The sequence below is a fragment of the Mus caroli genome, unplaced genomic scaffold (genome assembly GCF_978045245.1).
Source record: "Mus caroli unplaced genomic scaffold, Mus_caroli_1 scaffold_17, whole genome shotgun sequence".
Classification (NCBI taxonomy): Eukaryota; Metazoa; Chordata; class Mammalia; order Rodentia; family Muridae; genus Mus; species Mus caroli.
The window spans coordinates 43,433,576-43,460,782 of record NW_028227272.1 but is presented as its reverse complement, the minus strand read 5'-3'; the positions used below and the strand labels follow the sequence as shown (position 1 = coordinate 43,460,782).

Here is a 27,207-nt window from a genome sequence, read left to right as displayed (position 1 = left end):
CCTCACTCAGGATGATGCCCTCCAGGTCCATCCATTTGCCTAGGAATTTCATAAATTCATTCTTTTTAATAGCTGAGTAGTACTCCATTGTGTAAATGTACCACATTTTCTGTATCCATTCCTCTATTGAGGGCCATCTGGGTTCTTTCCAGCTTCTGGCTATTATAAATAGGGCTGCTATGAACATAGTTGAGCATGTGTCCTTCTTACCAGTTGGAACATCTTCTGGATATATGCCCAGGAGAGGTATTGCTGGATCCTCCGGTAGTACAATGTCCAATTTTCTGAGGAACCGCCAGACTGATTTCCAGAGTGGTTGTACAAGCTTGCAATCCCACCAAAAATGGAAGAGTGTTCCTCTTTCTCCACATCCTTGCCAGCATCTGCTGTCACCTGAATTTTTGATCTTAGCCATTCTAACTGGTGTGAGGTGGAATCTCAGGGTTGTTTTGATTTGCATTTCTCTGATGATTAAGGATGCTGAACATTTTTTCAGGTGCTTCTCAGACATTCAGTATTCCTCAGGTGAGAATTCTTTGTTTAGCTCAGAGCCCCATTTTTTAATGGGGTTATTTGATTTTCTGGAGTCCACCTTCTTGAGTTCTTTATATATATTGGATATTAGTCCCCTATCTGATTTAGGATAGGTAAAGATCCTTTCCCAATCTGTTGGTGTCTTTTTTGTCTTATTGACAGTGTCTTTTGCCTTACAGAAGCTTTGCAATTTTATGAGGTCCCATTTGTCCATTCTTGATCTTACAGCACAAGCCATTGCTGTTCTATTCAGAATTTTTTCCCCTGTGCCCATATCTTTGAGGCTTTCCCACACTTTCTCCTCTATAAGTTTCAGTGTCTCTGGTTTTATGTGGAGTTCCTTAATCCACTTAGATTTGACCTTAGTACAAGGAGATAGGAATGGATCAATTCACATTCTTCTACATGATAACCGCCAGTTGTGCCAGCACCATTTGTTGAAAATGCTGTCTTTTTTCCCCACTGGATGTTTTTAGCTCCCTTGTGAAAGATCAAGTGACCATAGGTGTGTGGGTTCATTTCTATTCCATTGGTCTACTTGTCTGTAGCTATACCAGTACCATGCAGTTTTTATCACAATTGCTCTGGGTCCGGCATGGTGATTCCACCAGAGGTTCTTTTATCCTTGAGAAGAGTTTTTGCTATCCTAGGTTTTTTGTTATTCCAGGTGAATTTGCAGATTGCCCTTTCTAATTCAGTGAAGAATTGAGTTGGAATTTTGAAGGGGATTGTATTGAATCTGTGCTTTTGTCAAGATAGCTGTTTTTACTATATTGATCCTGCCAATCCATGAGCATGGGAGCTCTTTCCATTTTCTGAGATCTTTTTTAAATTCTTTCTTCAGAGACTTGGAGTTCTTATCATACAGATCTTTCACTTCCTTAGTTAGAGTCACGCCAAGGTATTTTATATTATTTGTGACTATTGAGAAGGGTGTTGTTTCCCTAAATTCTTTCTCAGCCTGTTTATCCTTTGTGTCAAGAAAGGCCATTGACTTGTTTTGAGTTAATTTTATATCCAGGTACTTCATTGAACCTGTTTATCAGGTTTAGGAGTTCTCTAGTGGAATTTTTAGGGTCACTTACATATACTATCATATCATCTGCAAAAAGTGATATGTTGACTTTTTCCTTTCGCATTCGTATTCCCTTGATCTCCTTTTGTTGTCAAATTGCTCTGGCTAGGACTGCAAGTACAATGTTGAAAAGGTAGGGAGAGAGTGGGCAGCCTTGTCTAGTCCCTGATTTTAGTGGGATTGCTTCCAGCTTCTCACCATTTACTTTGATGTTGGCTATTGGTTTGCCGTAGATTGCTTTTATCATGTTTAGGTATGGGCCTTGAATTCCTGATCTTTTCAAGACCTTTATCATGAATGGGTGTTGGATTCTGTCAAATTCTTTCTCTGCATCTAACGAGATGATCATGTGGTTTTTGTCTTTGAGTTTGTTTATATACTGGATTACATTGATGGATTTCCATATATTAAACCATCCCTGCATCCCTGGGATGAAACCTACTTGGTCAGGATGGATGATTGTTTTGATGTGTTCTTGGATTCGGTTAGCAATAATTTTATTGAGGATTTTTGCATCTATATTCATAAGGGATATTGGTCTGAAGTTCTCTATCCGGATCTTTCTGTTGTTTAGGTATCAGAGTAATGGTGGCTTCATAGAATGAATTGGGTAGAGTACCTTCTGCTTCTATTTTGTGGAATAATTTGTGAAGTACTGGTATTAGATCTTCTTTGAAGGTCTGATAGAATTCTGCACTAAACCCATCTGGTCCTGGGATTTTTTTGGTTGGGAGACTATTAATGACTGCTTCTATTTCTTTAGTGGATATAGGACTGTTTAGATCATTAACATGATCCTGATTTAACTTTGTTACCTGGTATCTGTCTAGAATTTTGTCCATTTCATCCTGGTTATCCAGTTTTGTTGAGTATAGCCTTTTGTAGAAGGATTTGATGGTGTTTTGGATTTCTACAGGATCCGTTGTTATGTCTCCCTTTTCATTTCTGATTTTGTTAATTAGGATGCTGTCCCTGTGCCCTCTAGTGAGTCTGGCTAAGGGTTTATCTATCTTGTTGAGTTTCTCAAAGAACCAGCTCCTCCTTTGGTTCATTCTTTGAATAGTTCTTCTTGTTTCCACTTGGTTGATTTTGCCTCTGAGTTTGCTTATTTCCTGCTGTCTACTCCTCTTGGGTGAATTTGCTTCCTTTTGTTCTAGAGCTTTTAGGTGTGTTGTCAAGCTGCTAGTGTGTGCTCTCTAGTTTCTTTTTGGAGGCACTCAGAGCTATGAGTTTTCTCTTAGAAATGCTTTCATTGTTTCCCATAAGTTTGGGTATGTTGTGGCTTCATTTTCATTAAACTCTAAAAAGTCTTTAATTTCTTTCTTTATTCTTTCCTTAACCAAGGCATCATTGAGAAGAGTGTTGTTTAGTTTCCAGGTGGATGTTGGCTTTCTATTATTTATGTTGTTATTGAAGATCAGCCTTAGTCCATGGTGATCTGATAGGATGCATGGGACAATTTCAATATTTTTGTATATGTTGAGGCTTGTTTTGTGACCAATTATGTGGTCAGTTTTGGAGAAGGTACCATGAGGTGCTGAGAAGAAGGTATATCCTTTTGTTTTAGGATAAAATGTTCTGTAGATATCTGTCAGATCCATTTGTTTCATAACCTCTATTAGTTTCACTGTGTCTCTGTTTAGTTTCTGCTTCCATGATCTGTCCATTGGTGAAAGTGGTGTGTTGAAGTCTCCCACTATTATTGTGTGAGGTGCAATGTGTGCTTTGAGCTTTACTAAAGTATCTTTAATGAATGTGGCTGCCCTTGTATTTGGAGCATAGATATTCAGAATTGAGAGTTCCTCTTGGACGATTTTACCTTTGATGAGTATGAAGTGTCCCTCCTTGTCTTTTTTTGATAACTTTGAGTTGGACATCAATTTTACTACATATGGCTACTTCAGCTTGTTTTCAGACCATTTGCTTGGAAAATTGTTTTCCAACCTTTCATTCTGAGGTAGTGTCTGTCTTTTTCCCTCAGATGGGTTTCCTGTAAGCAGCAAAATATTGTTTCCTGTTTGTGTAGCCAGTCTGTTAATCTATGCCTTTTTATTGGGGAAGTGAGTCCATTGATATTAAGAGATAGTAAGGAAAAGTAATTGTTCCTTCCTATTATTATTATTTTTCTTTTTGTTAGAGTTGGCATTCTCTTCTTGTGGCTGACTTCTTTTAGGTTTGTTGAAGGATTACATTCTTGCTTTTTCTAGCAGGTCGTTTCCATCCTTGTATTTTTTTTTTTCTCTCATTATCCTTTGAAGGACTGGATTCATGGGAAGATAATATGTGAATTTGGTTTTGTCATAGAATACTTTGGTTTCTCCATCTATGGTAATTGAAAGTTTGGCTGGGTATAGTAGCCTGGGCTGGCATTTGTGTTCTCTTAGTGTCTGTATAACATCTGTCCAGGATCTTCTGGCTTTCGTAGACTCTGGTGAAAAATCTGGTGTAATTCTGATTGGCTTGCCTTTGTATGTTACTTGACCTTTTTCCCTTACTGCTTTTAATATTCTGTCTTTATTTAGTGCATTTGTTGTTCTGATTACTATGTGTCAGGTTGAATTTCTTTTCTGCTCCAGTCTATTTGTAGTTCTGTAGGCTTCATGTATGTTCATGGTCATCTCTTTCTTTAGGTTTGGGAAGTTTTCTTCTATAATTTTGTTGAAGATATATTGCTGGCCCTTTAAGTTGAAAATCTTCATTCTCATCTACTCCTATTATCCATAGGTTTGGTCTTCTCATTGTGTCCTGGATTTCCTGGATGTTTTGAGTTAGGGTCTTTTTGCATTTTGCATTTTCTTTGATTGTTGTGCAGATGTTCTCTATGGAATCTTATGCTCCTGAGATTCTCTCTTCCATCTCTTGTATTCTGTTGCTGATGCTCACATCCGTGGTTCCAGATTTCTTTCCTAGGGTTTCTATCTCCATTGTTGCCTCACTTTGTGTTTTCTTTATTGTGTCTACTTCCCTTTTTATGTCTTGTGTGGTTTTGTTCATTTCCATCACCTGTTTGGATGTGTTTTCCTGTTTTTCTTTAAGGACTTCTACCTGTTTGGTTGTGTTTTCCTGTTTTTCTTTAAGGACTTGTAACTGTTTAGCAGTGTTCTCTTGTATTTCTTTAAATGAGTTATTAAAGTCCTTCTTGATGTCCTCTACCATCATCATGAGATATGCTTTTAAATCTGGGTCTACCTTTTTGGGTGTGTAGTGGTGCCCAGGACTGGCTGAGGTGAGGCTGGGTTCTGATGATGGTGAGTGGTCTTGGTTTTTGTTAGTAAGATTCTTATATTTGCCTTTCGCCATCTGGTAGTCTCTGGAGTTAGTTGTTATAGTTGTCTCTGTTTAGAGCTTGTTCCTTTTGTGATTCTGTTAGCCTCTATTAGTCGCCCTGGGAGACTAGCTCTCTCCTGAGTTTCAGGGTTAGAGTACTCTCTGCAGGCAAGCTCTCCTCTTGCAGGGAAGGTGCACAGATATCTGGAGGTCAGATCTGCCTCCTGGTAGAAGATGAAGGCCTGAAACAGGGCCTGTCCCAGAAGCAGTTAGCTTCTGTAGTCCACACTTTCACCTGTGCAGACTAGTTTTGGTCGGATCCGGGAAGCAAGGTGGCTCCCCCAGATGCTGTGGTAAAGCCCTCCTGTGCAGGGCGGACACCTCACCTTTGGCAGGGAAGGTGCCCGGATGTCTGGAGCTCAAAAAGGGGGTCTGCATCAGAAGCTCTGTGGCTTCAGCCTGTCCCAGAAGCTGTTAGCTTCTGTAGTCCACATTTTCACCTGCATAGACTAGTCTTGGCGGGATCCGGGAACCCTCGAAACTTAACTAATTGGTAAATTTTAAGCAGTTGAGGTATCTTGTAATAAGCATTTGCGCATATCTAGGACTCCTTTGTTTTGTTTTTTTGTTTGTTTGTTTGTTTGTTTTTAGTTAAATCTGGCTTCCCATGAGAAAGCAGGGGCAGAATGGGCTTACTGTGTAGCAGGGGAGGCCCCAGGAAACAGGGTCTTCTGAACGAGTTTGGCTTAAGAATTGTAACAGAAAATCTGTTCCTCTAGTTTCCAGGTTCCAAATGGGAAAATCTTATTCAGAAGTGGTTTATAACCTGTTGGTTTAATCCAGAAATGGAAACATGTTTAAGTCTTATTTGGAAAGCAGCAGGAACCGTGTTCACAAAAGTACTATAATTTTAAACCCATGGAGTGTGAGGACAACTGAAGCATCGTTTTTTGGGTAGTGCAAAGCCTTGAGTAGAGGCTTAAGGCTTAAACAAAGAAACACCAAAATTGGTCTTTATATGTGTACCCCTATTCATTTCCTCAAGAGAGTCAAATTATATTGTGTCCTGTGTTTTTCATCTGTAATGTGTGTGTGTGACTTCTTGACCAGTGAACCACTAACAGAATGGATACAAGTAGAGGCTTAAAGTTAGGTTTGCTTGAGGATCACTTTTTCTTACCAAGTGTATTACAGTCTCTCAGCCTTCTTCTTGGTCTCTTTCTTATCTTTATTGTCAAACTGAGAGTTATCTAAATACTGTTGGCTTTTAAAAACACATTTTGAATGAATGGATTAATTGTTTTCTTCTGCCTTCCACATTCCTCCCTCCTGGCTTACTAATGTACAAATATTCTTTTAGTAATGGCGACCCATCCAGCTTTAGCTCTTGTGGGCCATCAGGATATATAGTCAGTAGTAGTTTGCCAAGTTTATTCTGATACTATCTGTGTTGGTCGGCTTCAGCTGCTGTTGCATACAAGATACACCAAGTGGATTAAATAGCACAGGGATTATTTCTCATTGTTGAAAAGCTGGAAGTCCCAAGATACAAGTGCCAGAACACTGCTGTGTGTGTTAGTCACTCACCTATTTTATTAATTGATTTATTGGATAGTAAGTCTAACTTTTTCTACAGTAAGTTTATACAAATTGAATTAATCATAACACATAGCTATGATTTATATGTTTTGTTATGTGAGCAACCAGATTATTTGATGTCGCTTCATCATTTTGATTTTTTTCTCAAGTAATAGGATAATAATATACAACCTTTGTGCTTTATAAATATGTGTCTTCAGTTTTCCTTGTCCTGATTTCCTGTACTAGTTTGAATTTACAGTTCATTTTACATGGGGACAGTGATAGCAGACCATCTTTAAGGACTTTACTTCTTTTTTATAATTTCAGTGTGATGATGGCGACTGTTTTGCAAAATCTGTATTATTATTGAGAGGCCTTGTTTCTTTATATGTTAGTCTTTGATAAAAGACAGGTTTTAAGTGTTGTTACTAAATTCTTTTTTTTTGGGGATCAGATAAGGAACTTATGTCAGGTTTTTTTTTTTTTTTTTTTTTTTTTTTTTTTTTTTTTTTTTTTTTTTTTTTTTGGTTTTTCAAGACAGGGTTTCTCGGTGTCGCCCTGGCTGTCCTGGGACTCACTCTGTAAACCAGACTGGCTTCGAACTCAGAAATCCACCTGCCTCTGCCTCCCGAGTGCTGGGATTAAAGGCGTGTGCCACCACGCACAGCTATGTCAGCTTTTATTATCAATCATAGTATTGGTATATTCTTGGAATAATTCAGTGTGTTATATCATGTGTAAGATGTAGAGCTTAATGTAGCTTCAATGTAGAGTTTGGCTTTATGCTATAATAATTGTGCATCTTATTGCAAAAGCAACTTGAAAATGATTTATTCTTACTGAAAATCAATATATTCTGATTCTGATTTTCCTATCCCTATCTCCTCCCAGATCCTCCCTACTCCTCCCCCAGCCCCACCCCATCCACAGTCTGTCTTTCTCTCAATAGGATGAAGCAGGCATCTAAAAACAAATGATAAAATAAAATTAGATAAAAACAAACAAATCAGAGTAGTACAGAACCAAAAGGAAAAGCTTGGGGAACACATACAGACTTAGAGACTCAGGCTCACACACACAGTCATTCAGTAAAACACAAAGCCAGAAACCATAATAGAGATGAAATGGGCCTGTAAAAAAGTGGAAACAAAACAAAACAAAACCAAACCAGAAAAATAAAAAATTTCCTGACAGAGCATTATGAGATAAAGAACCTTCAAAAATTAGGAGTCTGTTTTGTGTTGGCAGTGTATTGCTGGGCCTGGGGCCTGGGGCCTGGTCTTAAGAGTGGGTTGTTTACCCAGTGAGAGACTACTGGGGAAAGTAAGTTTTCATTTGTGAGTAGTATCAGTTGGCGATAGCTTCTGGGTTAGGGATGGGGGCTTGTATCCACTTCCTCCTCAACGTTAGAACCCCACTATGCAAACCCAAACCTATGCAGGCCCTGCACATGCTGCCACAGTCTGTGAGTTCATATATGTTTAGTCATGCTGTTTTTAGAAGGCCTTGTTTCCTTTGCATCCTTCATCCCCTCTGACTCTTACAGTCTTTCCATCTTCTCTTCCTTAGGGTTCTCTGAGCCTTGAGGAGAAGGCATTCATGGAGACTCATTTAGGACTGAGTGTTCCAAGGTGTCTTACTCTCTGGTGTCTAGTTGTGGCTGTCTGTATTTGTTTCCATCTGTTACAAAAGGAAACTTCTCTGATGATGACTGAGCAAGACACTGATCTATGAGTATGGTAGAATGTCCTCAGGTGCACACTGTACAGCTTGAGTTATAGCAGTGTTTGCATGGATAGTGAATGATGGGAAATTGAGAGGCTTGATATGATAGTGAACAACGGTGTAAAGAACACGAAATCATTTTCTTCCACGGCTGTTAAATATAGTGTTATAAATGATCAATACCTTCTTATGAGATCCATAGTCACCTGTAAGAAGGCACATTTTCCCACCTAATTAATTTTTTACAATATTATCCCTTCTGTTTAAAATTGTTGTCTAGGACTGTTTGATGTGGTGGCACCAGCCTGTAAATCAGTGTGGGGCTGTGAGAGGAGTCAGGAGGTTGAAGACCAGCTTTTCTATAGAGCCAGACTGTCAAACAAAACAAAAGGAAGAGAAAACAGTATTTGAATAAAATGGAATGCATTCAAATTATTTATTCCTTCTCCGTATGTTTGTGTATTTATATAGTATGTATTTATGTGTTTTTAAATATAACATATATTTTATATTCTCCATATATATGTATTTGTATAGTATGTATATTTACTCATTTTAAAATGTTAGACATACTTTTGGGATAGCATTGGAAATGTAAATGAAGAAAATACCTAATTAAAAAAATAAATTGTTAGACATAAAATTAAGTTTTAAAGATATTTTTGAAAGTTATGGCTCCATAGTCTTTTTGTTTGTCCAGTCATGTGTTGTGAGTGCTCTAAAGGCAGTTTGTCTCTGTTGTAAAGCATTTACTGAACAGCGTGATTAGTATTGGTCTCCTTTAGAACGATCATGATTGTCTTTGGCTTTTAGGAAAGAAGTAATTGACAAGTTTCCTGTCATTTCATTTTAAACTTGATTGTGGAAGTTTTCTTCACTCAGCTGAAAAAAATCAGTTTTATATTCATATATCATTTCTTCATCAGTGTTTTCTGGAATTCGGTCTATCTTGAAAAAAATTTTTTATAGAAAATTTTAATATGGAAGGATTCCACAAGAAAGTACTTGAATCACATATTTGACTTAAGATCTTATACAAATAAGTATTAATAAATACCTTAAAACTTAGTAACTTTGAAGTAACATCCACTTGCCTTAGGTTCTGTGGGCAAGGGTATATACCCATGGCTCAGCAGTGTCCTGCTTTACCTTCTCTTAATGCTGCACTCAAGGTATCAGCCAGGTCCGAAATCTCCTGTGGAGTCTTGATGGGGGAGGATCTGCACCAAGCTCACTTCCAGTGTAGTTCACTTATTACTGAGCTCATTGCTGAATGATTTGATAGTCACTTTGGATGTGACTTTTAACTGAATCCAGATCCCATCTCATCTATTATTGTTCAGAGGTGTGTGCATGCATGTGTGTGTGTGTGTGTGTGTGTGTGTGTGTGTGAGATGGGTGGGTGGATGGGAGGGATGTGAATTTGTGTATAGAAAGAGGGAGAGTGACTATATGTTAACATAAATTTTCCATAGTCAAAACTATGTGTTTTGTGTTTTCCCTATAGGTGCCTTAGCTGGATCAATTATTGTGGAGCCACATGTCACAGCAGTGTGGGGAAAGAATGTTTCATTAAAGTGTTTAATTGAAGTGAATGAAACTATAACCCAGATCTCATGGGAGAAGATACATGGCAAAAGTACACAGACTGTTGCAGTTCATCATCCTCAGTATGGATTCTCTGTTCAAGGAGATTATCAGGGAAGAGTCTTGTTTAAAAACTATTCACTTAATGATGCAACAATTACTCTGCATAACATAGGCTTCTCAGATTCTGGAAAATATATATGCAAAGCCGTTACATTCCCACTTGGAAATGCTCAGTCCTCTACAACTGTGACTGTGTTAGGTAAGTGTGCTTGAGTTGGGTTTGATTATTATGAAATACAATTTAAATTATTAAAAGAAAAGATATTTTTAAGAATATAAAATAAGGATTTTTGTAAATTTGCTTTAAATTAAATACACATTTTCAAATTCTGTCTTAAAGTTGTATATGTCTAGGCTCTCAGTGTAAGCAAAGTTTGGGTGTATTTGTCTGTAGTGCTCTGTAGAGTTTTTCATACTAGAGAGCACTTTAATTCCAACAATGGATGGGATTCTCATGTGTGCGTGGTGACTCATACCTGTTATTCTGGCTCCTGAAAGGCTGAGGTGGGATGATTGCCACGAATTTCATGTTAGATGGGGCTACAAAGTGAGATCCTGTTCTTAAAATCTGAATTATTTATAACATTTTTATTTCTTCACTTTAAAGCTTGAGTCACATTTTTTGGTTGTTTAAGTTTTCCTGTTTGCTTTGTCCCGGTGACTAAAATTGGGCTTGGGGAGTCTTTTTGTTTGTTTTTCCCATTGATTTTTGTTCCTGCCACTGAAGATTTGTAGGCCTATTTGAATCATACACTGCTTTCCACAATAAATTAGGTTTATTTTCCTACCTGAATTGTTGGAGTTTATGGTGAAAGTTTGAGTAAATCTGTTACCTTGTGGTAACTCCCTGAAGTGTATCGAAAAGCAGACTGCAAATGCAGATGCGTACTGTAGTGGTCAAGATCGGGGATGGAGGAACAAGAGCAATCCATAGCTAGCAAGGAGAGTAATACAGATCTCCCTCAGAAAGCCTCTCTGCTCAGCTCCAGGAGCCCACCTTTCCCTCAGGCCAGTAAGATTTCCTGAATAAGATATAGGAATGAACTGGTGAACACAGCAGACAAGAAGTACATTATAAAAGGAATGATCATGAGTCCTTAAGTAATGGGTAGCATGAGTTTGGCACATGGAAAGAAATTTAGGGCAACGTTCTACTGGGATTGACAGACAGCCAAGTTTAAGAGATCTTTAGAGGAAAGTTTCCTTATTTCTCAATTGTGGAATTTGGGAGCTAGATTTTTTTGTTGTTGTTGTGGATTCTGTCCTATTTATCATAGACTGCTTTAGAGATCCATGGATTCCAACCCATCAAATGCCAGTAACACTTCCTCATTGTGATGAATATCTGTGATCACACAGGTGCCCTGAACAAGTATAGGATTGACGGAATTTATATGGTTGGAAGTGGACCACGGATAAAGTAGTTTGCCATTTGATCAAAGGATTCATATGACATATAAGAAATTTCAAGTCTGGAGCATACAAAAATAACTTGATTGAATAGGAAATTTGATGTTTCCTCTATGAACATGGCTCTATAAACTGTGTGCTGCTGCCTCATCTTCTCATAAGACCTTGCTGCTTAGAGTTTAGTTTATAGTCCTGCAGCTGTGGTCTCAATTGTGTGCATTTGAGGCCCCTTGTGTCTTACTGAATAGTGTTCTCTAGGTTTAGCAAGATCACAAGGGGTCCATGGAAGGAGATGAGAAAGACTGCTTAGCAGAGGGCATCTATACACAGAAGTCAACTAACGTGATAAAACCAGTTGGAGATAAATAGTATCATTCAAAGTTGACTTTACATACACATGTTTCCTGAAGAGGAAAAGAAAGCTTTAGTGAGTATATAAATAAGTTCTGAGACATTTGGAACCTCAAACTATATTGTGAAGAGTATGATTGCATTAACACTAGAAGATGACTGTGCACTGAGCACAGAGCCAGCCACGAGATACTGGCTAATAAGGGAGCGTGGTCCTGATGCTGAGATGAGCTGGGAATCAAGTGACGCAAGAGGCAAAGTCTAAGTGCAGTTCTGTCCAGTGTGGAATGGCTAAACGTATTTGCTTTGTATCTCAAAGATTTGCACTCTGAGTAACAGTAAACTCAAAGCAAATCCTGCTTACATCGTCACAGACCCCGTATGTGTATTACGTTTCAGTAGGCTGGACTTCAAAAGACCTGGCCTGCTTAGTTTATAGGAGCTTGGCATAAGGAAAGAAAGATCTTTCCTGGAGAGAATGATCTTTACTGTGAAAGTATTTCTACATTAATAATTGAAATTCAAGTCTGTCTTCCATTTGAGTACCACCAGTTTTACAAGTAAGGACAGTCTTGTATTCAATACCCTGTACAAACAAGACTTTGGAAACAAACTTGTGGCTGCAGATATGGCTCAGCTGGTAGAGTGTCTGTCATGCATGTAGGTTGGGTTGTGACTCCCCACTGCCACATGAATTGACCTTAACTTGGGGGTACGTTCTTTTTATAAAAAGTTGGATGTTTTCTTTATTTATATTTCAAATGTTATCCCCTCTCCCGCCCCCCAACCCCCCACAAAATCTGTCTACCATCCCCCTCCCCCTGCTTCTATGAGGGTGTTCCCCCACCCACCCATGCACTCCTGCCTCCCTCCCTGCCCTTGAATTTTCCTATACTGGGGCATCGAGCCTTAACCGGACCAAGGGCCTCTCCTCCCATTGATGCCTGACAAGGCCATTCTCTGCTACATATGCGGCTGTAGCCATTCTTGTAATCCATGCATCCTTATGTAGAGTCAGGCAGAACAGAAGCTCACAGTCTCAGCAGGCTCTAGAGTTAGTTTGAGCCCAGCCTTGGGAGAAGAGCAGAATTGCCTTAAAAACACCCAAATGGATCTAAAGAGACATAGGATGTTGAAATTACTAGAAGCTTTAAAACAGTATTGCTTGTACCATTGGGGAAGTGTATCAATCTATAAATTTATGGAAAGAACTAGACACAAACAAAAATCACATAGTGTTAGCCTCAGTTTAGCGTAGAATAGTTCTTAGTATATAAATAGTCAGCCATCAAAATAAATAACAGATTACCCAGTAAAGTTGGATTAACTTTTCAAAAAGGACTAGGGATACAATTCAGTGACACAAGTGATTAGCACCCACAGGACCTTGGTTCAGTTCCTGAGCGTGTCAAGACAAACCAGAGAACAAAAACAAAACAAAAATCTCCCACAGAACAGTATAATGGCAAGCTTGAAACTGATAGAAAATAACCTGTGCTACATATAATTTAGAAGAAACACTTTTCTGTGGTTTATGTATAACCTTTATATAACAGTTAAAAACTTTAATATAGATTTGGTAGAAAAAGAAGTTAAAGATGACCCTAAAACATATGTGATGGTCTCTATGCTCATTCATAACCTGAGAAATATAAATTTTAAAGTTGTGTCACGTGATATATGAGAGTGGTGAAACCTGAGTAGCCTAGTAACATAGCTAGTGATAGAGATTGCAGGTTAATTGGCACCTTGAGTAAATGTAGGCGGAACTGAAGGTAACCATTACAGAAGCAGGTGTAGTATTTGGTACAAAGCAGAAAGAAAGTTGTTGTAAATATACTATGACGTGAGCATTAGCCATGGTTATAGGACTATTTAGGAAAAGCAAGGAACAACCCTAGTGTACGCCAGTGATAAACCCTCATATAAATACATGACTTGCTGTGTAAATAAACTCTACAGTCGTTCCACATGGATCTAAATTATGGGAGAATAAATAGTTGAAGTGAATTTAAAAAATAAAAGCTAGATAAATGAATCTCTTAAGCCTAAGGTTGAATCAAAGAAAACCTGCACAAATAATGTTCTGTTGTGCACTTCAGGCGCAGGTCAAGTAAGGCTGTCTGGTTTGGATTTGCCTTATTGATTTTAATGAGAAGATACTTAAAAGTTCATTTACCAAGTTAGGATTATGGTTCTACATTAAAGAGCATGGGGTAAGATAAGGAGAGATACAGAGAACTTTGGAGCTGCTATTCTTAGTTCAGATGCTGGGGTACATGGCTGTTTGCTACAAACTTCTTACCTATACTTCTTTCCTTTTCCTTTGTTTTTCAGTGAGGACATATGTAAGGAAATGCATAAATACGTATGAGTTAGAGGGAGAGCAAAACCAGTAACTTATTTTCAGGCTATTTGCTTTAAAGTTTTTGCTTAGAGTGAAGTAATACACACACATATATTTTTAAAGTATAAAAGTTCCAAAAAGTAATGGTTTTAATATCATAAAGGAAATTATGATCAAAGTCACAAAATGTTCAATTGGGTTATAGTTCATTCATCTCTGAATGTGAAGCTTTATCAGGGACAGCCGTCTTTGTGGTAATAAATAAAAATTTTTCTTTGTGTTCCAGAAATGTAGTTGATGTTAGCATTACTTAAAAATACTTATATTATCTTATTTGTATTTACCCCTAAGATTATGAAATGTTTCTAGATCTGGCCAGAACAAATTGTAACTTATTATCTTAATTGAAATGCCTTCTTTTTCCTTAAACAGTTGAACCCACGGTGAGCCTGATAAAAGGGCCGGATTCTTTAATTGATGGAGGGAATGAGACAGTAGCAGCCATTTGTGTAGCAGCCACTGGAAAGCCAGTCGCACAGATTGACTGGGAAGGTGATCTTGGTGAAATGGAATCTACTATAACTTCTTTTCCTAATGAAACAGCAACAATTGTCAGCCAATACAAGCTGTTTCCCACAAGATTTGCTCGAGGAAGGCGAATTACTTGTGTTGTAAAACATCCAGCTTTAGAAAAGGACATTCGATACTCTTTCATACTAGACATACAGTGTAAGTATGCGCCAGCATCTGCTTTTAACTTACGTCTCACATTGTGTCCTCTGTTGACGAAGGTCATTGCTTTTGGTGTGAATACTGAGTATGCAGATATTCCTACAGCAGAGTTACTCAGATTATATGTGCTTAATTTTGTTGTTTTGAGACTTTAAAGTAGGCTAGCTTTAAGGAAGCTGTGGAAACTTGTACTTCAGATGTGTACTTCTTAAAAGACAAGCAGCTCCATTGTCTCTCACTTGGTACTAAGCTACCTAAGTGCCATGTCTTATTAAGTACCATAATGTATTTCTTTGTTTATATGTCTGTGTCTTTCTTAATAGGGTTAATAAACAGTCTAACGTTCAGCATCCATGCTAAATAGAGTTGTGGGTGATTTTTTTTTTTTTTTAATGTGGTATCTGAATTCCATTCATCTGTTCATCAGTGTATTCATTCATTGTCTTAGTCAAGTACTGTTGACTGAATATTGCCTTCCCGAGTGATTATGCTGAAAATAAAGAAAATAATTACCATTCTTCTAAAGCTTATCTATTGAGTTAATGTTTTCTCATCGTATAGTGTATTTATTCCGAAGAAGGATAATTGTATCTTGCATGCATTGATTTTATAGATGCTCCTGAAGTTTCAGTAACAGGATATGATGGAAATTGGTTCGTGGGAAGAAAAGGTGTCAACCTCAAGTGTAATGCTGATGCAAATCCTCCGCCCTTCAAGTCCGTGTGGAGCAGGTAATGCAGACTTAAACCAGAGCACCCAACTGTTTAAAAGAGAAATGTATTCTTAAAAGCAGTAAGGCTGATTTTACTCAGTGCATAATTAGATTCATGGCTAAAGAAATTAAACAAATGAGAATTTTCTCAATATTTTTCTATCTTATTGTCTCTTACCATCCTGTCCGGGTATTTCCGTCCCAGGATACTGGCAGCAGTGTTAGAGATTTTAGCTTTTTTTTTCCCTTTTCCCTATAATTACTGTCGTGGACCTGATGATTACTAGCTTGTAGTGAGGAAGCTTCCACTTCAGTTTCAGCTTGGCTTCTCTGTATCCTCTATTTAGGGTGTGTGATATCTTTAGCAATAGAGTCTTATCTAATTCTGTTGGTCATTCTGTTGTGTTTTGTTTTGTTTTTTTCGAGACAGGGTTTCTCTGTGTAGCCCTGGCTGTCCTGGAACTCACTCTGTAGACCAGGCTGGCCTTGAACTCAGAAATCCGCCTGCCTCTGCCTTCCAAGTGCTAGGATTAAAGGTGTGTGCCACCATTGCCCAGCTCTGTTAGGCATTCTTGAGAAATGGCAAGAGGCTTTATTGTTAGGGTCTCTAGGGCTTAGCTAATAAAGAAGCATCTCATATCTAATGCTAGGATTTTTGTTTAGTAATCCATGGCTAGAAGCAGCACTAACTGAGATCTGCAAAATGTTTCTTCTAGCTCTCACTCTTGATTTTGGCTTACATGTAACTTAGTGAGTCTCCAAATGGCCTTCCTAGGTCTTCTTACTTCATTGATTACCCCCTGCCCTGTATTCTTCCTACCTGCCCTACCCCAAACCTTACACTTTGCATTTCTAGTCTTCCTTCTGTGTCTACTGCTGTGTATCACCATATCACCCATGTTGTACTACACCCCCCTTTATTGCATACCCAACCCCCAATGGCCATTTTGTGACTTTCCTGGCTTGCACAGGTACTTGACCTTAAACACAAATCGAAAGACACAGTGCTAAGGTCTATATATGAGAAAGAACATAGTGTGTTTTGTTTCTGGGCCTGGGTTACCTCATAATTTTTTCCAGTTCAATTTACTTACAAATTCAGTATCTCATTTTTTTCTTGACAGCTGAATAAAATTATGTCTATCTATGTTTTTCATCATCAATTGATGAACATCTAAGTGATTTCATTTCTTAGCTGCCATGAATAGAGCAGCATTAAGTATGGTTGAACAAATAACTCTGCAGTAGAATATAGAGTCCTTTGGGTATATCCCTAACAGTGGGAAAGCTGGGTGATATTTCTATTTCTAGTCTTTTGAAGACCTGGTTTCCATAATTTATTTTATTCTTCCACTAACAGTGACTATGTGTTCTTCTTTGTCTATAGCCTTGACAGCATTTGTTGTCAATTGATTTTATATTTTATTTATTTTTACGTATATTTGCTTGCATCTGAATACCATGTTTACATAGAAGCCCATGGAGACAGCAAAGGGCATTAGATCCCCTGGATCTGTAAAGAGACTATTGTGAGGCGCCATATGGGTGCTAGGAACCAAGCACAGGTCTTGGTTCAGTACCAACAAATGCTTTTAACTGCTGAGCCATCTCTCCAGCTCCTCCTTTTTGATTTCTTGATGATAGCCATTCTAGTGGGTGAAATCAGCTCTCAAAGTAGTTTTTAATTTTTATTTTCTTCATGGCTAACAATGTCTAAATTTTTAAAATGTGTATTAGAGATTTGTATCATCATCATCATCATCAAGAATTATCTGTTTAGATTGTTACTTTGATATCTGTTGATGTGGTTAAACACTCTGACCAAAGCAACTTAGGGGAGGAAATGGTTTGTGCCCATTTACACATCATAGTCCATTATTAGGGAAAATTATGTCTTCAACTGAAGCACAAACCACTGAACAATGCTGGTTGTTGGCTCCTTAACATAGTAAACTAGCTTTTGTGTATAGCCCAGTTCCATTTATGTAGGGATTTGGTGCGCACAGTGAACTGTGCCTTCCTATATCTAATAGTCATTTCCCCAAGTATGCCCATAATACAGTCTGATCTGGGAAATCCTTCAGTAGAGATTCCCATCTCATGTGACTCAAGGCATTATCAGACTGACCCTTAAAGCAAAGTAGGACTTAACTCCTTAGCCTGTTTGTAAAAGTAGATTATTTTCTTGAATTTTTTTGTATTATTTTCTTGTGTGTGTAATATTCTGTAGATTAACTCTGTAGATATATAGCTGGCAACGATATTTCTTTGACTGGACTTTTCTTTGCTGTACACAGCTATTTACTTTTATGAGGTCTAGTTTGTGGATTGTTGGCTTTGTTTTCTGAGTGATTCAAGTCCTATTTAAAAACCCTTGCCTGTGACTGCATCTTATAGCACATTGCCTTCCTTTTCTTCTAACAGTTTCAGAATTTGTGGTTTTATGTTGAGATCTTCCATCCATTTCGAGTTGATTTTTGTGCCAGGAGAGATGTATAGATTTAGTTTCCCTCTACAGTGAATGGTATTAAATCCAGAACTTTATGGCTGCTCAGCCCTGAGACTTAAGTGATGGTTGAATGCTCAGTCCTAAATAGGACATTCATGCCACTCCATCAAAGGCTAGAGAAATATTGTGAAGGGTGAGTGGGAAATAAAAAGCAGGAAGATAGGTGGAGAGCTGTGAAATACAGTCTTTTGTGCTTGACACAATCAATGAAGTTGTGATGTTAACAATATCAGTGAAGTCTGTACTAGCTCTGGATAATACCCACCTGCCACTAGTCTAAAAAGGACTAAGAGGACCCATACCGCTTACTGAACTATTAGCTATTCCTATATTCTGGGGAACGGGAAGATATAAGATGTTTTCAGGTAGGTCCCCATGGATAATCCCGCTATCCTCCAGTAGATCATTCCAAATACATGGTTATACCAGTAGTTCTGGTTAAACTTAGTGTCTCATAAAAACGACATAAATAGGGTGGGCTTGGCAGAGGGGTTTAGAGCTTCAGCGATGGGGGAGGGTGATAGTTCTCAGGGTACAGTATATATGTAATTGATGACATTTAATAAAAGCTTTGGAAAGCTTCCCTCTCATTAGGCTGACCTATCTAACATACATGGATTAGTTTTCCAAAGAAGTGGATGTACTTAATGGACTTGTATAGTTCAACTTTATTGAAATAAAAACTATACGCTTTCATAACTAATTATAGGTAAAGGACACAGTTTTTCTGGTATCCTAAAAGTGCAACAGTTTAAATAATTGTGAGGGTTTGCTATTTGAAGCTATTTAAAATAATGTTATGCTTTTTAAATATCTAGGTTGGATGGACAATGGCCCGATGGTTTATTGGCGTCAGATAATACTCTTCATTTTGTCCATCCATTGACGGTCAATTATTCTGGCGTTTATGTCTGTAAAGTATCAAATTCCCTTGGTCAAAGAAGTGATCAAAAGGTTATCTACATTTCAGGTAAGCTACTGTCTTTCTCTGAAATGAGACAAAGTAGTCATAGCATAATAATTGTAAGGTAATACAGTGCAATACTTTTCCTCATAACGGGTTAGGCTCATTGCTAGGAAATTTAAGAGAGAACATGAAGGAGCTATGATAGAGTGAGAGCCTCTAAGATGTGTATTTAACATAGCAGTTCTTTAAGGAGATGCCAAAATGTGTAGTCAACAAGTTCTTTATATATCTTCGACTGTAGCATGCCTTTCTAAGTTGTGTTTAAACAATGAACAGCGTTTTGTTTTGTTTTCTGTCTTTATTTGCTGCTCTGCATGTAATTGCCTGATAAGTAAAATGGGCTATTAACTTTTTTATTTTGGCTTTGGAAATAACATCACTTGCCACTGGAGATGAGACTGCCATTTTAGGGTAATGAAAAGTGAAGTAAGATGCTACTGTGTTTTAATAATGTAAAATTTGATATTTTCTCTAAGTTTTTAAACCCTGAAAATGTATTTTTTCACATACTGTTTCACTATGAAACCTTTGTTAATTAAATTCAGTATAAATTTGAGCATTTATAAAGTATAAGAACAAAACCTGCATTTTTTATAAATAGCTATGAATTACCCATAAGGTACTGAAACAGGAAAAATACATTAAATTATTTAAATAATTCTTAATGATCTGAATGATGTAGCAATGCTCACATCTAACTCATAGGAAATGAAGATGAGAAAAAGCAGGACCATCAATCAGATGAAGGTTTCTACTACGGAATGAATAGATGTGGGTCTAAGTTCCTTCAAATGTAAGAATATGTTACAGATTTTAGAAAGCATTATGCTTGTGTTTTCCATTCTGTGTGACCCTGTGTTTGCCCCCACTGTCACTACAGGCTAGTGACATGCTTGTGTAGAGGCTCACCTGTCCTCAGGACAAGCAATGGATCAGTGCCTGACATACAGCAGAAGCTCCAGTTTTCTGTGTGAAACTAACTCACAAGGAACATAAAGCTGTGTCCATCCATATATAGCTCTTTAGTAATAGCACTTTGGTGGGAAGTTGATTCAAGTATTAGAGTCACTTTCTTCTGTTGAAAGACAGCCATAGGCAGTGTATATTTAAATTATATTGAACACTTAAATTTTAGTTTCCTGGGGAGTATTTACCTTTTGGTCCCTTTACACAGCTTCCTATGAGGTATTTGATCTTAGGTCCAGATATTATCATTCTGTCGTCTTTACATACCCAGGCTCAAGTTGCTTTCTTACTATGTGTGCTGATTCCATTGCTGAGAGTCAAACTTCATATTTTCTAGATTCAAGGGTTATAATTTGTTGTGTTTTGTTTTGAAGACTTCTCAGCCTCTGTTTGCAGTTGCCTGTTTAGAATCATGAATTATATGTAGGGATTGAGTAGACATTTACAACTCACCTTGCTCAAAATCAGAGTCTGTTCTGACTTTTCTCCTGCCCCTTGGTGCAGACTCTCAGTGTCTTCTCTTTTCAGTTGCTTGTGAGTTCTGTCACCGCATTCACACAAGACACAGCCCTTTAAACTCAAGTCTTCTCTTCTCTTCTCTTCTCTTCTCTTCTCTTCTCTTCTCTTCTCTTCTCTTCTCTTCTCTTCTCTTCTCCACTCCGCTCAGTCCACCACTAATCCCATATCAGCGTTAATCCACTATATCTTTTCTGCTGTTGTTACTGCTTTGATCAAAAACAACCAGAACTTTTTACCTGTAAAGCTGTTAATCTCCTGCTTTGAACCTGTCACCCTTCCATCTGTATTCACATAAGCAGCCAGTCTTTTAAAGAGTGCATTAGATTATGTTACATCTCCGTAAAACCTTCCAAGAACTTCCATTTACTGGGGTTAAAACTAGATATTCACAGGGAATAGGCAGGCCCTCTGTGCACTCCTTGGAGTCATATCATCTTCTATGTCTGTGTTCACTGGGTCTGCCTTTTTCACTGAACATAACAGGTGTGCTTCGGACTCAGTTTTCTTTTTCTGTTTCTGTAGTCTGGAGGCATCCTGGTAGATCTTTCCTTAGTTCCCTTCCCAAACTGTCACATTTTCCAATGAAATCTTTCTTCTGTGATTCTCTGAACCTGATTGCCACCCCTGTCCTCTGCCTTATTCTTCTCCTTGGTACTTGTTAATGTGGCATTCTTCATGTTTTTATTCATATACTTACCCACTTTTATCCCCACTAGAAGTTAACACTTAAGAGGTCAAGGATTTGTGTCTACTTCAATCATGGCTATATTGCTGCCATGTACAATAATCTGTGATATACAGTAGGGATCCCATACACTTTTGTTGCATGTATGAAAAAAAACTAGATTTAGGAAAGAAGTAACCTTATTTTCTTTGTTTAGGGAACTGATGATTAATCGTTTTTATGGTTTTTTCTCTCTTTTTTTTGTTTGTTTTTAAATCAAAATCTATTAAGTGTTACAAAGTGCGGAGACAACTTTGGGTAAATGTGAGACGCAGTTTAATTACTCAGTACTGCTGAAGACAATAACTCTGTGTGAGATAGTGCTTATGAAGCAGCCAAGAAGCACATCTTCCTTCCTGTGCAGTCTGTGGTACTGTTGACTCTGCCCCCGGGAGTTGCCTTCTCCACTGCTGTGTGTCTTTATTAAGTCTCCGCCATGTGCTGGTACTTTACAGGTGTCTTTTCATCGGCCTACTGGGCTTTGGTCAGGACAAGACAGGAAGATGTCATCTTGGTGTTAGGTTTACTTTTAAAAATACACAATCTTATGTCAAGAGTTTTACTTAGAAAACTATGGACTTAGCAACTGTGAGTGGACTTGTTCTTCACATCTTTGTTTTCTCACATTCATGGCCATTAGGTTTTAGGCAGAAGGCCATGGGCTCATGATTACAGGATTCAGTGTAGGTTGCTGCACTGTACTTGAGCAGAGTGTCATTCTCATGGCTTTTAGCCCAAGACTAGCTGACTGCTGGACATAGTGTTTTTCTGGTTTACTGTTTGTCCTTTCCCGTAACTAATTTATTGCTTCTCTGAAAGTAGAATATCAAATTACAATATTTCACATCAGTACACCAAACCTGACATTCTTACTCCTCTGCACAGTAGAATTTCATACTACTGATATTTGGGATCAGGTATAAATTCAAGAGTCTATAAATGGTAATTTCTAACTTTAAGATATGAAAAATTTAAAATTTAAACAATATGTAAAATAATTAAGGTCACTATATTTAATTTTAACATTTATTAATAGATTGAATTTGTGCCTTATAGCTACAAGGATATTTCTGAATGTACTATTTGGTCTTCTGTTTGGCAAAACTAATTAAGTAGTTGGCAAAACAGACTAAAAAGACCTTCTGCTTAGTAGCGATCTCAGAATCAACTGCAATTTTTATGTCTGTCATCTTTTCATATGTCATACATTTAGCAAAGAATATATAGATGCTTGATAAAACAGTGATGATGTGATTTTTAAATCACTGTGGTTAAGTAGCTGTTGATGATTGTTAAAACCTCTGACTCCATGCATGAACCAAGATTCATTCTAGGTTCAAATAAGATCCCCAATTGTCTGTTGCTTAAGCTGTAGAGTGAAGTGTCCACCCCTGGAATAAATACTGGGTACATTGTGGTTGTGCTGTCTTTAACAGTAGTTAAGGAGAATAGGGAATCGAAAAATTACCAGGGCCACGAATAAGGCTAAACTAAAGTTTTAAATATCTTTGTTAAAATTTTCTGAAATCTTTCTTTTGTTAAATATGAAAAAATACAAATGGAAATAAAGTTCAAATTTTGAACCAATTGCAACACTGTTGAGTTTTGTATTTTCTAGGAGGTAGTAGCTCAGGTGCATGCATTGCTCTGAGAAACTAGGGCGTTAGGGTCGTCTTAAGCTTCGAACAGCTCCATGTATACAGATACATAGAGATGGATACGTTTTAAATAATTCATCTAGGCAAGTTGTATTTTTATTTCAATGTACTAATGCAGTTTTCTTTGTAATCATTACATATCATTTAGTAAATTGGCTGCCCTGTTACTCCCCTAAAAAAAATACATATATTGTGTCATAAAAGAGCTTAGGTTTTTGTCTTACTTCTTTGCACCTTAATCCTTGAAGCTGGACTGTATGAAGCCTTACCTCTTTAATTCGAGAAAGAATCCTTCTGTTTCACATTTGCATACTTTCTTCAAAATGAACTTGCCCAGCTAGAGAAGATTGTCTCATGAAGTCTTCCTAGATTCACATACATGTGGCACTTGGTAGAGCCCATCAGTATTACCCGTTACAGTAGCTTAAAGCCACAGGGAAGAAAGAAAGAGGTTAGAGTATTTGGTGGTTTGTTTTTTGTTTTTGTTTTTTTTTTTTTTATTCTGTTCTTGCTAAATTTTTACCACATTCTATACATATGGCATTCCGTGATGAATCCTGTTTGAGTAAGTATATTTCTTTAGCTTGTGATGTTAGAATAACTTACCCCATGTAGATTTAGTACTTTTCTAACAATCATTTTAAAAAGTTCTATCAGAACCACTCACATAAAAATTAATTTTAGGAGATTACCATTTGGGTTATTTATTTTTATCTATGAAAAACTCAACATCTTAAACTCATCTTTAAACTTTAGAACTGTATATAACATGACCTACAGATAGTACTTAATGGACAATTAACCAATCTTTAATTTTTGCTGTTTATGTTTAGTTGCTTTTTAATATTAATGGCTACTCTGTAATATAATGTCAATAAATGATCCATTTGCATCTAATACTTAAATATTATTAGAATGTTCTCTCTAAAATATTAGCTATTCTCGTTTACAGTCTGTCCTAAAACAGTGGCATGGAATTATACAAATACAGTTGAAATTCCTTAATGTTACAAATGTTCTCTATTTTATCTTTGATTATTAGAGGCGAATGTTATGTTTTTACTTCGTGTATGTTATTCTCATTTAATAATACTGCACTTGATTGACACCGTTTTACATACCTGCTTTTTTATCTTTAAAATTACCAAATAATGGTCTCTACTATTATATATTTTTTATAAAAAAGTTATAATACTTTTTATTTAAGAAAAAATATTTTTGAGAGAATTATTAAGCCCACAATTTATATAGTATGTCCACTTAACAAGACTATGGTTTTTCATTCTTTTAAAAGATAAGTTCTACTCTTACATATTAAGTAAACATGCATATTAAGAATAAGACAATATTTTTATTGTCAATTTTTATTTTTCTTTCCTTTTCGTACTGGCTAAGAAGCTACACATTTGAGATTTTTTGATTTAATTGAAATTTTGTGTGATAATTCCTAAGCTAGCCATGCATAAACCACTTAGGAAATACTCGACATTGAAACACTAACCCATGCCTTAGAGCACAGCAGTCGTCCAGTGTGGATCGAATGACTTCCGACACACACCACTGCCTTCAGACTCCACTGGTAACAGACTAAAGTGTCAGGATTTTTTTTAAAGTATTTGTTAAGTAATACTACTTTTTAATCTCAAATTAAGAATGAAAAACTATTGTTAATTGAACATGTATTAACTGTGCTGCCTGCTCACCTGCTGCTGAATCAGCCTCATTGACATTGTCTGCCTTTCTGTGTGTTGTCTATCTTTACTGTCTCCATCAGATCCTCCTACCACCACCACCCTTCAGCCGACAGTTCAGTGGCATTCCTCACCTGCTGACGTCCAGGATATAGCAACAGAGCATAAAAAATTGCCCTTTCCATTGTCAACTTTGGCAACACTTAAGGATGACACAATTGGCACCATCATTGCTAGTGTAGTGGGTGGGGCTCTCTTCTTAGTGCTTGTAAGCATTTTGGCTGGGATATTCTGCTATAGGAGACGACGGACGTTTCGTGGAGACTACTTTGCCAAAAACTACATTCCACCATCAGACATGCAGAAAGAATCGCAGATTGATGTTCTTCACCAGGATGAGCTTGATTCTTACCCCGACAGTGTAAAAAAGGAAAACAAAATCCCAGTGAACAACCTCATCCGTAAAGACTACTTAGAGGAGCCTGAGAAAACACAGTGGAATAATGTAGAGAACCTCACTAGGTTTGAAAGACCGATGGATTACTATGAAGATCTAAAAATGGGAATGAAGTTCGTCAGTGATGAACGCTACAATGAAAGTGAAGATGGTTTGGTTTCTCATGTAGATGGCTCCGTAATTTCCAGGAGGGAGTGGTATGTCTAACAGCCACTGACGCGACTTCACTATGTACAAGGTTTCATTCACACTAGTTGACCATTTTCAGATTGTTCATACTTTTTCTTGAGGAAGAATAAGCTTTTTCAAGTTGATTTCGAGCTTACTTTTTATATTCTGATCTGACAAATGAAAATGTAAAACCTGGGTTCAATGTATCTGAGCTGCTTTACAGTTTTCACTGCTATACTACTGTCTCAAGATTTAAATTCTAATGCAGAGTACTTTATTGGTCTGAGGCACACAGGTAAGAAAGATGTCAACGTTAAATGTATGACGTTTTTGGTACAAAAATTAAAAACAGAAAAAAAAGAAACTACCTTGGCATTGTGTATTAAATATTTACCTAAGACTATAATCTCAAGTATAATGATTGTGTAACATATACCTCTCAAAACTTATCACCACTAAGAATACTCCATCAAAATTGACAGTAAAACTCATTCAAGAAATGCTTATATATTTTTAGTATACTAAAATCATTCATCCTGATGGAGTATCTTTTCATCGTCAAACATTATTTTCTAAGTTTCTATATAGATAGGATCTTTACCTCTGCATTTAAATGAGCCTTGCCATAATTACTGTAGAGTGGCTTTTCAAAGATATTTTGTTGCACTAAAACTGTGGCCATAAACTAAGTGAACACGATGTGTGGAAGAGCATAACTAGCTGTTCAATATTTTTGTCTAAAATACATGCAAGAGTAATAAAATATATGCCTCCTGACACAATAATTACTAATTTTTTCATCTCTGGAAGAAAATTGTTCAGTTGTTTTGTGAATGTGGCTTTGGTACACGAAGCATTAACCTTATCTTAATGCTTTATTTGCTAAGCGCGGTACAGGACAGAGAGGGTATTTGAGTCTGCTTGTGTGCCAGAGTTAGACATGAGCTGCTCCAGCCAGGAACCTATACGAAGAGCTTTCTAATCTTCTTGTTTTAGTTATTTAATGTTGGTATTGTTCAAACGGGTACATGTACAAAACAATATTAAAATAAGCTTTGAAGCTTGAGGTTTCTTTAGAGAAATCTGGATTACAGAACCAGTCATTGATAACACTTGCTGATGAATGTTGGCAATCCCTTCCTGTTTTCTTCATTTCTCCTAAATGTATGTATATGTTTCAAGCTTTTTTTGTTTGTTTATTTGTTTGGTTTTTTTCAAATTAAAACTGGAAACATATCATGAGATTTTTGGGGGTTTATTTTGTTCATTTGTTTCACATAGCTCATTAACTATATTCTTTCCAGTATCATTTAACTTCTGAGATGTTATATAAATCTTCAAATGTTAATATTCTTTGGATGGTATATTAATTCTGCAGTAGAGTTCTTAAAATTGTGATAATGGAAACTGCTTTAAGGTCCGAAGAATGTTTGTCTATCAATTGTTTGGGGAAAAGGATCGAGTAGAACCAGTGTCTTGCCAGGACATTGAAGATGTTATTAAATGAATCATAATAGATAATTATTTTTAATAAAAAACATATTAGGTACACTTAACTCCACCAACCACCTTCCCCCAATCCTCTTTCATTCATATATATGTGTGAATTATATATACATATATATATATATATAATAGATTTTTATTATATGTTTCATATAGAAGACAGAATTGTGGCATATTCCTAAACTATTGCAAATAGTGAAAGCTTTAATCTGAATGATTAGACACTATTTTTCTTTAGCAGTGTTAATTATAGTTAGCTCTATCCCAACATGTATTATAAGGCAATAATAGAAGATTAAGAAGTACAGTTAGTTCACCAATAAATCATTTTTAATATGTTTTAACATATTTAATCACTTAATATACAGACACTTTGGTTCAGGTCTTTGGAAGTACACTTTTTAGTAATAATACACTGTGACAAAACTAACCTTATTTAATTATCAATAATTTTATAAGCCACAAGAAAAATAGGTCTAAAATTTCTTTCTGTGAAAGATAAGAATTTATTGTTCTTTTGATCAAAGATCTTAAGAAGTAGGGTTTTGATGTGTTGTATGAGCCCAAGCAGAATGATCACATCTAGGCTTCTATATAAATCTCAATTTGAATATTTAATCTAAAAGAAATGAGCAACATTATCTTAAGAACTATG

The 27,207-nt window shown here is 36.9% G+C and overlaps 1 protein-coding gene across 5 annotated transcripts in view; it reads left to right on the top strand.

Moving 5' to 3' along the window:
• The window catches only part of Nectin3 (nectin cell adhesion molecule 3), a 107,857-nt gene that overhangs the window by 23,438 nt on the left and 57,212 nt on the right, over positions 1-27,207 (top strand). For 2 of the 5 annotated variants that reach the window (XM_029470386.2, XM_029470387.2), the window contains exons 2-5: positions 9,690-10,031; positions 14,373-14,669; positions 15,286-15,403; positions 18,712-18,863. In XM_029470386.2, the coding sequence (XP_029326246.1) occupies positions 9,690-10,031; positions 14,373-14,669; positions 15,286-15,403; positions 18,712-18,863 (909 nt within the window). Of the gene's footprint in view, positions 1-9,689; positions 10,032-14,372; positions 14,670-15,285; positions 15,404-18,711; positions 18,864-24,501; positions 26,283-27,207 lie in introns of those variants that run through there. The other 3 variants (XR_002379990.3, XM_021185290.3, XM_085832416.1) reach the window with 3 other exon arrangements.